The sequence below is a fragment of the Hirundo rustica genome, chromosome 2 (assembly GCF_015227805.2).
Source record: "Hirundo rustica isolate bHirRus1 chromosome 2, bHirRus1.pri.v3, whole genome shotgun sequence".
Lineage (NCBI taxonomy): Eukaryota > Metazoa > Chordata > Aves > Passeriformes > Hirundinidae > Hirundo > Hirundo rustica.
The window spans coordinates 21,397,372-21,410,408 of NC_053451.1; the positions used below are offsets into that span (position 1 = coordinate 21,397,372).

Consider the following 13,037-nt stretch of genomic DNA (forward strand, 5'->3'; position numbering starts at 1 on the left):
CTTCCCAGGTGAGCTGCAGCTTCCCATGCTGCAAATCTGCCTGAAAATTAAGCTTATGGAAATGTTCTTCTCTTTAACTTAGATTTAAATAAAGTTATTCTGCCTGGGTCTGGATAAAAGGTGGTTCTTGGGGTGGAGGGATTGTCCTTTGAGGGGGGAAGCCTGCACGTCGTCTGAGATGTTTCAGCTCAAGAGATAACCTGAGCTGCAAAAGCTGGAGGTGAAAAGCCTGCCCAGCTGGGTAAAAACAAGAAAGGCAGCCAAAAGAAGAAAAGTAATTCTGCCTGCAGCGAGGCTGCAATTCATACACATCTGCCCAATTCTGGCATCAGCAGGTAAGCACAGAACCAAAGGCACAGCCAGTCATCCTCCTCCCATGCCTGGGTCACCAGGGAAAGGGCACGTGCCACTATCCATAAACCCCCTTTTCCACATCACAAGTATGATTTAACCCACATAGTGAGGGTAGAGAATCAAGTGCCACATTTCAGATTTGTGCATAAAAGTATTGTCATGAAATTATTTCCAGGTTATTATATAACCAAAAGAATCCTTTACCCCTTTATGAGGTTTAAAAACAACTTCAGAACCTTTCAGTTACTTCATTAACTTGGGCAAGTGTCTATCTATAGCACATGAAATGAGAGAACAGACACAAAAAAGCCTGCATTTTAAGAGATATGCTTACCCAAAGAACCATTAATTTCTCCTCTCTTCCCCCCCCAAAACCAGGAAATAACTGAATGAAGCTGGATTCCTGCGATTTTTTGGCATGTCATATATGTCCTTCTCCCTCTCCCTCTCTCTCTGTGCATATATATATAAAAAACATGGCCCACAAAGTACCTGCAGACTCTGTTTGCAACATTGTTGGGACTTCTCTTGATCTTAGGTGACTGATTTCACTGCTGCTGTAGCGTACAGGAGTTTCTTCATGTTCTGCTGATTTGGTTGGGAAAAACTGCTTCATCCCTTTCCACCATCCTTCACAAGGATTAAAAACAAAACAACAAAAAACCACCCAAGATTGTATATATATACTGTGTTTTAAGCTACTAAAATATTTTTCAGCACATCTTGTATTTTGCTGAAGCAGGTAAGTAACTCAATTATCACTATTTTGAGTAATAGCCTAAGACATCAGAGCTGTGAGCTATCAGAAGCAGACATGTACCAAAAAAAGTGATTAAAAGGTTCCTTGTCTAAAGGGTAAGACATACTTAAGACTACCTGTGAGCAGACACATGGATGTGCAAGTTTTCAACAGGAGGCCAGGGAAGTTGAAGCACAGTCACACAGCAGCACCAACTCAAATGCTGCGGCTGCCCTTTGCACCTGGGGCACAGGTGGTTTCAGGGTCATTGCAAAGAGCCGCTTGCTGCAATTGTCTGATCTCAAGTTTATGAGGCACAGGACAGTAGGATGGAAGATAAACCCAAATCCCACATGCTTACTAGGGCAATGAAGACAAAATTTTTGAACAGAACTTATATGCTAAGATGAAAGATTTTCTTCCACGACAAAAAAGTACTGAAGGAATGGCCATCAAATGTATAAAGACATTCCTTATAAATTAATTTTTTCCCCTCGTGTTGTATAATTAAGGGTTTTTCTATTTGTTCACAAAAAAAACCCTGAAGTGGTCAGCTCTTAACAGGAAACACAATGTTTACTATTTCTGAAAAAAAAGAAATCAGGGAAAGAAGCAGTGCAGTTAAGTTTGTCCAGGAAAGAAACTGAGTGTTTGCTACGCCTCCCTCAGTTAGCATTAGAGAAGCTTCTGCTAATGGAAATTGTAACTGCGATCTGAAATACACATTGAACGAAAAACACTGTGTAAATGGTTTCATAAACCCATTTTGTTACCTGCACGATCCCAGTAAGGTAGATCATATGTGCCCTCAGTTTTTTTCTTGCTGTGAAAAAAAAAGAAAAAAGGTTATTTTAGCTAGTCTGCTTATCAAAAGATGCACAAATTAATGCTCAGCAACTACCACCGGGGCTGTAACTGGTCCTCAAATTAAATGTATAAGCACCAGTGACCTGGCTTGCCATCACCAGTCTGCTGCTACCAGAGAAACCAGTTTTTAGTGAAACCACTTCCAACAAAAAGTTACAAAAAGCTGTTTTGTCCTTGCTAGTCAAGTGAAGTTTTCCCAGAAAGAATGCAATTCTTTCCACAGGTGCAGAGCACAGAGTTCCCACAGCAATACATGCAGCATTTCATTCCCACACACCAGGCTAACAATCATTTAAAGCACTTCCATCCATCTGTTCATTTACCGGTTTCTCCAATGCCACGCACAAACTAAGATAAGAATCAGAGTAGTGAAGACCATCACCAGCACTGGAACCAGAACTGCTGCCAATGCCACATCTGAAAGCCATTAAATTAAGTGGTGTCAGACAGAAAGAGCTTCTCATAAATCAGTTTTTGATTTGAAAATTACTTGGGTAAAGCACACAGTTTTCACGTTTAGTGTCTATCACACCAGATCCCCCAGCTAAGCACTCTGCTGGATGCTCCCACAGTGCAAACTTCAATTAACATCTGGCTCTTCTACATGCGTGCACAGCTGGTGGTTTTGCAGGGTTTTTCATCAAAATCAACCAGTTTGTTTTAATCTATGGTTTTTCCATTTCAACAATGTATTCTATTATTTAGGCAGAAAATCCCTTAGTGCCACCATGTAAGTTTGAACCTCCTTTAAGAAGTAAATTCCACAGTACCTTAATGGTTAATCCCAATCAGTCTGTGCTGGGTCTGTGTGTGATCCTGTCCCCTGCCATCCAAAGGACACTTCAGCAGTGCCCACATCTGCAGTGACTTTGCTCCCTTTTCTGACCATTTTCTTTGATAAACAAAATGATTATGCCGGGTGACGTTTTTTCAAATTTCATGTAAAAAAAGACTGCTCCAGAAAAGATTCGCTCTATCAAAGGTGTTTTGTTCTAAGATATTATTAAATAAAGCAGTTATACCTGATTAATTCAGAAAAGAAGTCCAAGTTACAACTTCTCCTTCTGACTAAATTTGCTCAGTGATGAAAAGCTGAACTCAGTTTGAATGAGTTCTGGAAGATGGAACTATGATATATCTATAAAATATATATTGTATATACATTTATATGTAGTACTTGATAGATTGGTTTTGTTTCTGCACGCAGTATACAACTGCTCATCTTTTATCATATGTGTATTTAATAACTGGTAAATATTACCAATAAAATATTGATCATCTGCTGTAATTTGTTAAGTTTTGAGAAAATTTCAATGCAGAAAGCACACTTTATATATGCCAAAGCACTATAAGGAGTTCTCAACATTTCTACTGTCAAATGGTGGATACCTTTGGTTACACTTGGAGTCACTGTAGTGTTTTTTATTTCAGGTGTGAAAGTTGTTTTATCTGTCTGCAGTGAAGTCTTCACTGAATGAATGAAGTCATCCATGAAGTCAGCATTCTTCTCATCATTCTTGTTCTGAGGTGGTGATGGCAAGGTGATTTTAGGAGCACGACCTTCAGAAGAAAAGATTTTATAAGGTAAGTTCTTTGAAGTGCTAGTTTCCTGTACCTCCTTTTCAGAAGACAGCTGGAAGAGTTTTTGTTCACGTAATATAATGAAGAAATCACCCCCCCCCAACCCCCGCCCCATGAATCAGTGACATGGAAAGCAGGTGATTGGCATCTTCTGACACACTTATTTTGTAAATTACCTTGTGTACACTTAAATTCAGTATTTTCCTGGTTAAGTGTAGTAACTTTTGGATAAACTCAGAAGGTCCAGTTGAAGAAGGATTATGCAGTCAAAAAGACCCATCGAAACTACTACTGCCAGTAGTATTGAATATTGAAAGTAGTAGTAGTATTGAATATATTGAAAATATACCCATGATATAACTTCTAACCTTAGTAATTTCAATTACAACCTTAATAGTTTCACTTCTTGTCTTGCACAGTTGAAAGTTTTCAGTTGTCTTACCTATACTAAACTGACATCCTAGCAACTCTACTTTCATTGCAATTTTCTGGTGCCATTTTAAGGGGTTAATCCTAAAAAACCGTGCAACAATGGGTGGAATGAAATTATTGCGAACTTCCTGGTACAATTCAGTATTCCCTTGAAATATCTAGAAAAGAAGGGGGGGAAAAAAAAGAGAAACGTTATGTTCTACAAATACAACAGCAATCAAGTAAGTACTACCAATTTTGGTGTTTTATTTAGGAAGAATAAACAGTGAAGGATCCAATTCACCCCGGAACGGCACTGCTGCCTGCACTTGTCCACTCCCTCGGCCTCATTACACTTACAACTAAATAAAACAAAGGAAGGTGAGTGCATGTATGCACACAGCAACATAGCTCAGATTAAGCTACCATGGAATATCCTACTGATGGTCCCCAGGCAGTGCCTGCTGTTACACACATCTCACACGTCCATGGCACTGAGGCATTTTAACGTGGTCCCTCTTGGTGTTTTGCACTTACTCTTCAAATGTACCTGAATAGCAAGGAGCTGTGCAAGCAAGAATTAAGCTGTGCCTTCACACAGGCCAGCAGTTCAGCACGGCCTGTCTGAGGATGCTATTCATTAGAAAGCACTGGGAGGCACCCTCAAGTGTGTCACCACACTGTCCTCTCGTGGCTGCTGCCTTCAAGTGCTGAGCCACAACAGAATAGAAGAGTTTGGGTTCAGGATGTGAAAAGCTCTCCGCAGTCTCAAGAGAAGGGCACAGCCTCTGCATGAAGGATGAGCTCCAGCTGGTCCTTGACTGCCACCCTTGCACCCTAAGGACTCAGCAAAGTGTGACAATACACAACGGGTCTGGCTGAAGCTTAAAAGCAGTGAGCGGAGATGCAGTGTAAGCACGCTGACAGATTTACAGCCAGCCACGGGTTTTTCACCCCCGAGCTGCTTAAAACAACACAGCAGCTCGGCCCAGTGCTCCAAGCCTCCGTCTCCTGCAGGAGGAATGGTTTGGCACCGTGTCTTTTGGTAGGAAGTGAGCTGCCTCTCCCTGTTAGAGCACAGCACTGGGGCTTTGGCCCTGCACAAGCAACTCAGTGGGGCTGCTGCACCCCTGCGATGACAGTGAACGAGTTCTTTCTTTTGAAAGCACTGGTACAGACACTGCGAATCACAGTGGACACAACGCAGAACAGAATTATGGCACTTGTCTGGAAAAAAGTCAATATTACAAGGAGTTTTCTCCTCACTTACACCCCTTGGTAAATCAATACAGCACCTTGCCATTCTTAACGACAAGCACTGCATTGTGTAACAGCTGATGTGTCTGCAGAACATGGAGCAGCCAAGAGCTTTTAGCACATCTCTGATCACTGCTGTTTCAATTCTGATACACGAGAGAAGAGATATCCATATTGCACTGCTGAGTTTTTGAACAAAATGTCTAGACTATGCCTAGAGGTCTGAAATAATTATTCTAGTAAACTATCCATTCAAAACAAGTCCTTGTTCTGAATTTCAGATTCATTCTTGTTCTTAAATATATTCAGTAGCAACAAATGAAGACAGAGTAAATGCAGGGGCAAGCCTATGATGTTATTTTGAAAATAAAATGAACAACATCAAGTAGTTGAAGTTCAAGTGCCCACAGCAGACTGGGTTGCAATTTACAGCCACTTTTCCCTTACTACTATTTTTTTTTTTTTTTTATGACAGGCTTGTAAGCTACAGATCTCACCAAAGCATTTTTTGTTTTGGTAAGGATGCAAGTGAGAAGCAAAAGAGAGAGGTGACTTCCTGAGGGGATGCACCCAGCCCAAACTGCTGTACTGTATCCTTGCTCGTGCCGTGCCTGCCAGAACCCAGCACCAAAAGAAGGCACATCTGGCTGCCCAAGCAACACATGCAGAGGTTACAGATTAGGGACACAGATGCCCAGCTCTGAAAGTCGAATCTCATGTCAGATTTCGAGGCTGAGGTTCCTGAGCATGCAACAGCAAGGGCAAAAACAGTCAATGCCAACTCTTACCTTCAAGAAAGATTAACAGTAAAGATCTTTACTCCAGGCTTTTATCAGTCAAGTTTTTGATGTCCAGTATTACAGAAGTACTTTAACTTTATCTGCAGCTCTGTATTTTTAGTTACCCTAATTTTTGCATTAAAAACTAACTTGCTTCTGAACTCAATACAGTACAAACTTTTTAATCACTTTCATGTTCTTTTTATTATCAAACTCTTTCTATTTCCCTCTGTGCTGTTAAACAAAGCTTTTCCAACACTGCAACTCTGATTTGTCCTTCTTCCCCAATTCGAGCATTTACTCTTTTTTTTATCCATGAAAAGTTAAGAAAAGGTTTTCTTGAGTACTGCCATATCTCTAAGAGATATTTGCAGAAAGGACTACAGGAGAATCTCGGAAAAGCTTCCAGTTTCCTGAAAAACATTAGGAATTCCAAACAAGTTTCAAAATAACAGGGTCTAGCACCTCTTGGCTGGTCTGGCATGGGAAAAGGGAGAAGCTTGCAGGCAGATGCATCCAAAAGCAAATCTGTATCAAGTGAGGTGATGGCAGATAGAGAGAAAATCTGCTATTTTGAACCCAACAGAACCATTTTTTTCTGTCATTTAGCTACACCTGCCAGTTCCTGGGTACATATGATTCTTCATGCCCTGTCCCTTAATGACACACAGAGTGCAAAGAGAGATCTGTTGCCTGTAATTTTAGGCTCCACAATTTGTTTCATTCCATGAGCATGCAAGAGGAACAATGTGCTCAAATTCAAGGCAATAGCTGCAAAGGTTTTTAAAGAAAATGATCAAACTAATACTGAAGCCACAATTTAGGCAGCTTGCTGAAATCTTATTTTATGGCCAGAAGAGGGCACTCAAAACTAGCAAAAAATGCTGGTTTTTTCCTTTTTTCTTGAATACTTCACTAACTTTAGTTCACATGCAGACTCAGACCCAACAGTAAATTCTCCTCCTCTCTTTCAAGTGTTTCCTACTGCAATTATGTTCAGTGTTCACAAATCTCTTAAGTTAACAAACTTCAGCCTTTTACTTCTTCAACAGGATGCTACATCTTACCTTGAAACATTCTGAACCCAGAGAGTAAAGAAAAGACCTAGGACAGCCAAAGTCACCATCCTTAAAGCTTATTTTTAAAAAACCTACCAGACTAGTAGTTACAGTTACATGTAAGTAATACCACAAACCTACAGAACTAAGGTAAATCATATACAAAGATCTTGAGAAAAAGATGGGAAATCTAGTTCCAGTCACATTACTAAGAATCCTCTAATTTCTGTAACAAAATCTGATCTGAACCACTGGGAATACATGGTTCATTCTCATTTTTCTCTCTATGAAATACTGCAGAGCTGTAAACATGGGGAAAATAAAATTATCTTGCTGCTAAGATTAGGGACTTTTCTGTGTGGCAAAACATTTGCAATCTGAATACACCCCCGCTGCAAGGGCTGCACTCTTATATAAGAAACTTGACAGTATTTGGTTAAAAATTAAGAGTGACAGAAACATTAGAAAACATGAAAAATAATACATCCTGTAACATTTATTTTCTGTAACCACGAGAGGGTAAGAAAGAAAAGCCTAATTTTAAAACATATAACCTATTTTAAAAGGAATAATATTATTCTTGAAAAGATGCAGTACCATACAGCCTACCTCTGGTAACAGAAATTTCTAGTATAGAAAATTCCCACCCCAAATAGTAGTAATAAAAATAATATCTGAATTTTAGAACTGTTCAAATCTTTACATATTTGCATGTTGTCATATTTTCTTTTGTTCATCTGCTGTTTAGGATTCAAAATAACACCGAAAATGGAAGTTATTTAATGATTCCTCACCATACCAAAATGACTTGTATTTACAATTGTGAAATCTCCACAGAACATACCTAGAAAGTATGTGGTATTTTTACCTTATCTTTACCCATGCCAGGTTCTCTGTACACTGTCCACTTCTGTGCATCATCACTGTATAAAATTCTGTAGGCTGAGACATAATAGTAGTGCTCTGCTAAAGTTGATCCAGTAGTTATAATTCCTGTGAAAATTGAGGTGTCCAGTTAGGACAAAAAAACTGGTACCACTTTGTAAAAATTAACAGATGGGTTTTTGAATCCAGAGCTGCACAGTGGAGAGTCTTCACTGGTCCAGTTAACGTCAAGAAGTTTATCCAAAGTGCCAGGGGGTCTGAAGCTTGCACAGTGACTTAAACTTACTAAACTCATTTTACTTAGTTTGTATTTTAATTTTCATGATATAACCCTTCTAAGCCCTTTTCCCCCCGTTTCTTGATGGAAAGAGCCCCTTCATTTGACCACAGCCCACCCCTGCCTGCAGGTGCTGACAGCTCTTCCCTGCTCTTGTTCTGCCAACCTAAAGGCACCACTGAAAGAACTGCAGCTCCCTACGGCTGATGCTGCAGCACAGCTCACACAGGAAAGCTGTTCTGGAAAAGCTTCTTAGCACAGGAATTAGCAGAGGAATGCAAAATCCAAAGAGTCCTCAGGGAGGTAATAAAAAAGGCCACTGGCAAATCCAGTGACAGCAAGCCATGCTGCTGATAGCAGGGGATGCAGCTGAGGTTACACAGACCAACTCCGGCATTTTGGAAAGAGACAAACGCAAACTGATCAGCAGAATACGTTTCACAACAATCTTAAAGCCCTGGACTCTGTGAAACTCTCCACCTAAATCCACCTGAATTCTGATTTACACCAGATGACAAACGTGCCAATTAACAACAGCAAATCGCCTCTGAACGATTAAACCAGCAAACACTAACACTGGCACTGCAGCTACAACAGCTGCACAGCTGCCCTGGAGATTAAACCCAAAATGCCAACCAACCCGATCTTGAAGATTAAACCCAAAATGCCACCACCTCTTGAAGATTAAACCCAAAATGCCAACCAACCCGATCTTGAAGATTAAACCCAAAATGCCACCACCTCTTGAAGATTAAACCCAAAATGCCAACGCCTCAGTGCTTCGCTACTTGGAGCGGGCAACGCTGCAGTCAACAGGAATCGGTAACCACGAGCTGGCTGCTCAACTCGGAACAGAAAACAAACCATCCAGAGCAGCCCGGGAAACAGCACCTCCAGCTGCGCCTCCAGGTCACCACAGCTGCTTAGAGCCACCCCGTGTGCGCAGGAGCCGGGCCAAACGCGGAGCCCGGCTGGCCGAGCCGGCGCTGCTGGGCCTTGTCTGCTGCGGCCAGGCCCAGCAGAGAGCGCCACGGGCCGCAGGCCCCAGCTGTGGGCACAAGCCCCACTTGAGGTGAGGAGGTGAAGGAGAGGCTGCCAGCTGCTCTCCCGTGTCTGCCGCTTCCTCACGCTGCACTGGAAATGCTCCTTTCCCTGCTGGTGGATTCACTGGGGCCGTGACGGGCACGAGGGAAAATGCAGGAACAAGGGCAGTGCACCGGCGTCACAGGCGCCCGCGGGCTGGGCTGACTGGATTTTGATCTGCACCTCCAAGGAGACAATGAGCAGGAAAAGGGGAGCATCGAGGATCCAATAAAACCACAGGAAACGCTTCAACAAATCCTGATGGGAAGAGATGTCTTCTGCTATGAAACGACACCTTTTCAGCTCCAGGTTCCTCAGTGTATTAGCTAGGCCGCGGAAGCAAATTAAGTGTAACGGTAATTAAGCGCCACCTGAGCTTCATCTAAGGCCCAGCACTGGAAAAAAGGATGTCAGTAACCAAAACTTTTGAATGCTGCTGAGAAGCCACATCAGATTCACTCACCTGTTATCTTCTTTTCTTTATTCAAGTCGATCTGCAACCACTGATGTTCATCATTGATAAAAGCAGCCCAGGGAGGCCCAATCCTTTTTAGTCTGGCATTTTCAGGTTTCCAAATGTTTACTTGTCCTGTTTGGTTAGGCCACTCAAGAATAGATGATGATGTGATGTGGGAATCAGGAATCACCCCAGATTCCATCCCCAGTGTGCCATAGCAACCTGAACAACAGAAAAGGTGAGGACTGAAAATGAGAACTGAAGTTACACTGCTTGGATGTTAAGAATTTACATGCAAATATTAAACTGCTATCTGAATTTGTATACCAACAAAACACGCTGTCTTTTGCTTTCTGACAGGGATGCTAGAACCAAACTAGTCATGAGAATGCCATGATTTGTGCCTGTTCCAAGAGTAATGTGGATATTCTCTCAGTCACCACTCATACAGAGCACTCAACAAGAAGCACTGGGGAACTTTGTGGTCTAAGAGTACCTATGGTTGATGCAAGAATGGGAAACAGATCACTGGTTCATTTTTCCCCTTTTTTTTTGTGTCTGTATAACTTTTAAACCAACCCCAGTACCACAGTGTTAATTTGAGCAAAACCAAAGCATGTAGGAAGTCATGTCATAATCGTGGTGTTGAACTCAAACACATCCTTGAGATCAGTTACATTTTTCTGGTCATCACTCTAACTATATGTTTCTTCCCATGTTGCCTTCTGCTAGTGGCTGAAAAACATCTCCTGAATTCAGGGCTAAATTTCTTGTTCTATATTACCAACAGTTTTGCCCTCTCACTTGCACAGTCCCCAGAAGTACAAGTAGAGAGCAACCTTTGTCTTCAGGCAGGCTGAACAGCCCAGCCTGGTTTCCCTTCTCCTGTGAACTCCCCCTCTGCACCAAGGTGGGCACTCATCCCTCAAGGGAGGCACAGGTGGCAGAGCCCACATGTGACTGGATCCCAGAGAAGTCTTGCCCATGGCCTGTGAGATGGCATTAACAGTTTATTGTCTCTGCTGGATGTACGTCACCTGCCACAGCACAGGATCACCTCACTAAGGGAACCCTTTCCCTCATCTGTCATTTTCCATCTAACATGCTGCCACTTTGAACCAGAAATGCTCAGTCCCTAAATACCTGCTACATTCCACTCTTTGCTTTGTGATGCTTCAGGTAATTTCTATCAAGTCTCAAAGTCAGGCAGTTCTTTCAGTATAAGTAGTCTCATCTTCCTCTGCACTGACCACACCTCTCACACTAATAACACACTTCTATTTCATGCCAAGCCATGAAACCAACTACAACAGCAGGAACACACTAGGACCTTTGCCACAGTCTGATAAACCTCATTTGAGTATACTACAGGGTTTTTTCCCCCTCGCTAACTCCTAGGCAACCCAACTACAGACATTTTAATTTAGACCTGCATCTTGTCTCTAGCTTATTCAATAATTTCTCATGTGTCACTGAAATCCACAAAGTCCAGATCAGCATTCTGTCCTATCTCTTCCAATTTCCAGGCCATTTAATTACTTTCATACACACTATCAGATCACATTCTGAAAGACAGAATGAAAAAACCAGCAAACCCTGCCTGGATCACTGTGTTTAATATTCTTTATGCATAAGGACACCAGACATGTAATTCCTTCTCTCAGCTCTTGTAGACGTCTGAGAGAGAAATAATTTTAATTTTTTGTGCACTGTATTTTCTAATTTTTGCTTATTCATACATTTCCATCACCAAACCATCAGATTCCTGTCTTTATGTCACCATTCACTGTGCCTTTTATTTATGCATTAGGAAAAGCATTTGTTTACTTTTGAGAAGTATGTGCATGATTTCCCCTCCTTTCTTTTTTTAACTTTATGAAAAACTTATATTATGGTTTTATGGTTTTTACATTGTTATTAAGACAGTTAAAGAGACTGTCTTAAGGAAAAGCCACTGTCTTCACATTATTTCCAACATCCACTCAAAGATGGCATTTAAAGTGACGTATAGAAAAGCTAGCTTCCACTTAGAAAATTACAGCTAATTCATTTAATTAGCCTGAAAGAATCTCTTTCTGCAAATAAGCAAAGACCACTGTACCTATAAGTGTAGTGATGATTAGTCATCAAATTGAGATAGTAAAACAATTCAAAAATATACACTCTTGAGGAACAGAATCGCACTAAACAAAGGTCTCACAAATGAGAACAGAAATTAAGAAATCATACCTGCACACTTATTTCTATTCACAATGTTTGTATGACAGCAGGAACACGTAATACATGTGGTAACACTTACCGCTCGTCTTAAAGGTGAAGAGACTTGTAGATAAGGGTCCCCTGCAGAGAACAGAAGATGCTGTTTTGCAGTACCCAGTGAGAAAAACTGAAACAAACTGTCTTCCATTTATTTTTCTTGTCTGACTGCTTCCCACTGAAACCTATGCTCGTATGCCTGAACAAGCACTTAATCATTAACACATCCTACCATCAAGTTGCAGCATTTTCAGTACAAACATCTTCTCAAATGAAATCAAGTCCAGAGATACTGGGTTAAAGACTTTCAAACAAACACCTACCCAGCAAAATGCAAGACTTCATTAAAATGCTTTCTTTTCAAATTAAGCTAATCACATATCAGAAATCAGTCTCCTGTGATTGCTTTCATTTGTGGGACTTGAGATACAATCACAAGCTACATTCTTCCCCTGAAACTGAAAAGCTGCCATTAAATTACTGTTTTTCCACAGACCTGTAGGAATTTATGGCCAAGAAGGTAAAAACTCCTTGTAGAATTTGGAAAATAAAAATTTCTGGTCTAGAGATTGAAGATATTTGGTAAAACAATTACACTACAGCAAAAGTGTGAGATACTTAGAGAAGAGAACTTGTCCAGGGAACATATAACTCCATGAGCTGAAATTAATCCTGTAAGGAGATGCTACCAAGACCTAAGATGCTAAAGATAAGGAAATTATGGGAAATACACTTACACTTTTGAGGTGACATTGTTAGCCAAGGAGCCTTCATAGTATGGGATGCCCTTGCTGATTACAACATTAATTTGACCACCCAGAGTATTTGACACGACGCCTGCGTGAACACCAGCCATACAAAGTGATGATGACTTCAAGGAGGGAGGGAAAGAAAAATTTCATACTATTTAGTGAATAAATTAAACACCACACCATATGCTATGCTGTCCAGTTACAGTCTTTGTTATTATTACATTGAAATACTATTCTTAGTTAACTGTTATCTTGGTTATTTAAGAAACCATTAACCTTTA

General features: G+C 41.0%; 1 protein-coding gene across 1 annotated transcript in view; it reads right to left on the minus strand.

The window, feature by feature from the left end:
• DCBLD2 (discoidin, CUB and LCCL domain containing 2) overlaps positions 1 to 13,037 on the minus strand; it is a 41,909-nt gene that overhangs the window by 4,293 nt on the left and 24,579 nt on the right. Inside the window, exons 6-14 of the mRNA XM_040055838.1 lie at positions 12,742 to 12,875; positions 12,048 to 12,088; positions 9,755 to 9,970; positions 7,915 to 8,039; positions 3,984 to 4,131; positions 3,350 to 3,520; positions 2,284 to 2,377; positions 1,867 to 1,916; positions 847 to 984 (exon numbers count right to left, since the gene is read on the minus strand). Of these exons, the coding sequence (XP_039911772.1) occupies positions 847 to 984; positions 1,867 to 1,916; positions 2,284 to 2,377; positions 3,350 to 3,520; positions 3,984 to 4,131; positions 7,915 to 8,039; positions 9,755 to 9,970; positions 12,048 to 12,088; positions 12,742 to 12,875 (1,117 nt within the window). The remainder of the gene's footprint in view (positions 1 to 846; positions 985 to 1,866; positions 1,917 to 2,283; positions 2,378 to 3,349; positions 3,521 to 3,983; positions 4,132 to 7,914; positions 8,040 to 9,754; positions 9,971 to 12,047; positions 12,089 to 12,741; positions 12,876 to 13,037) is intronic.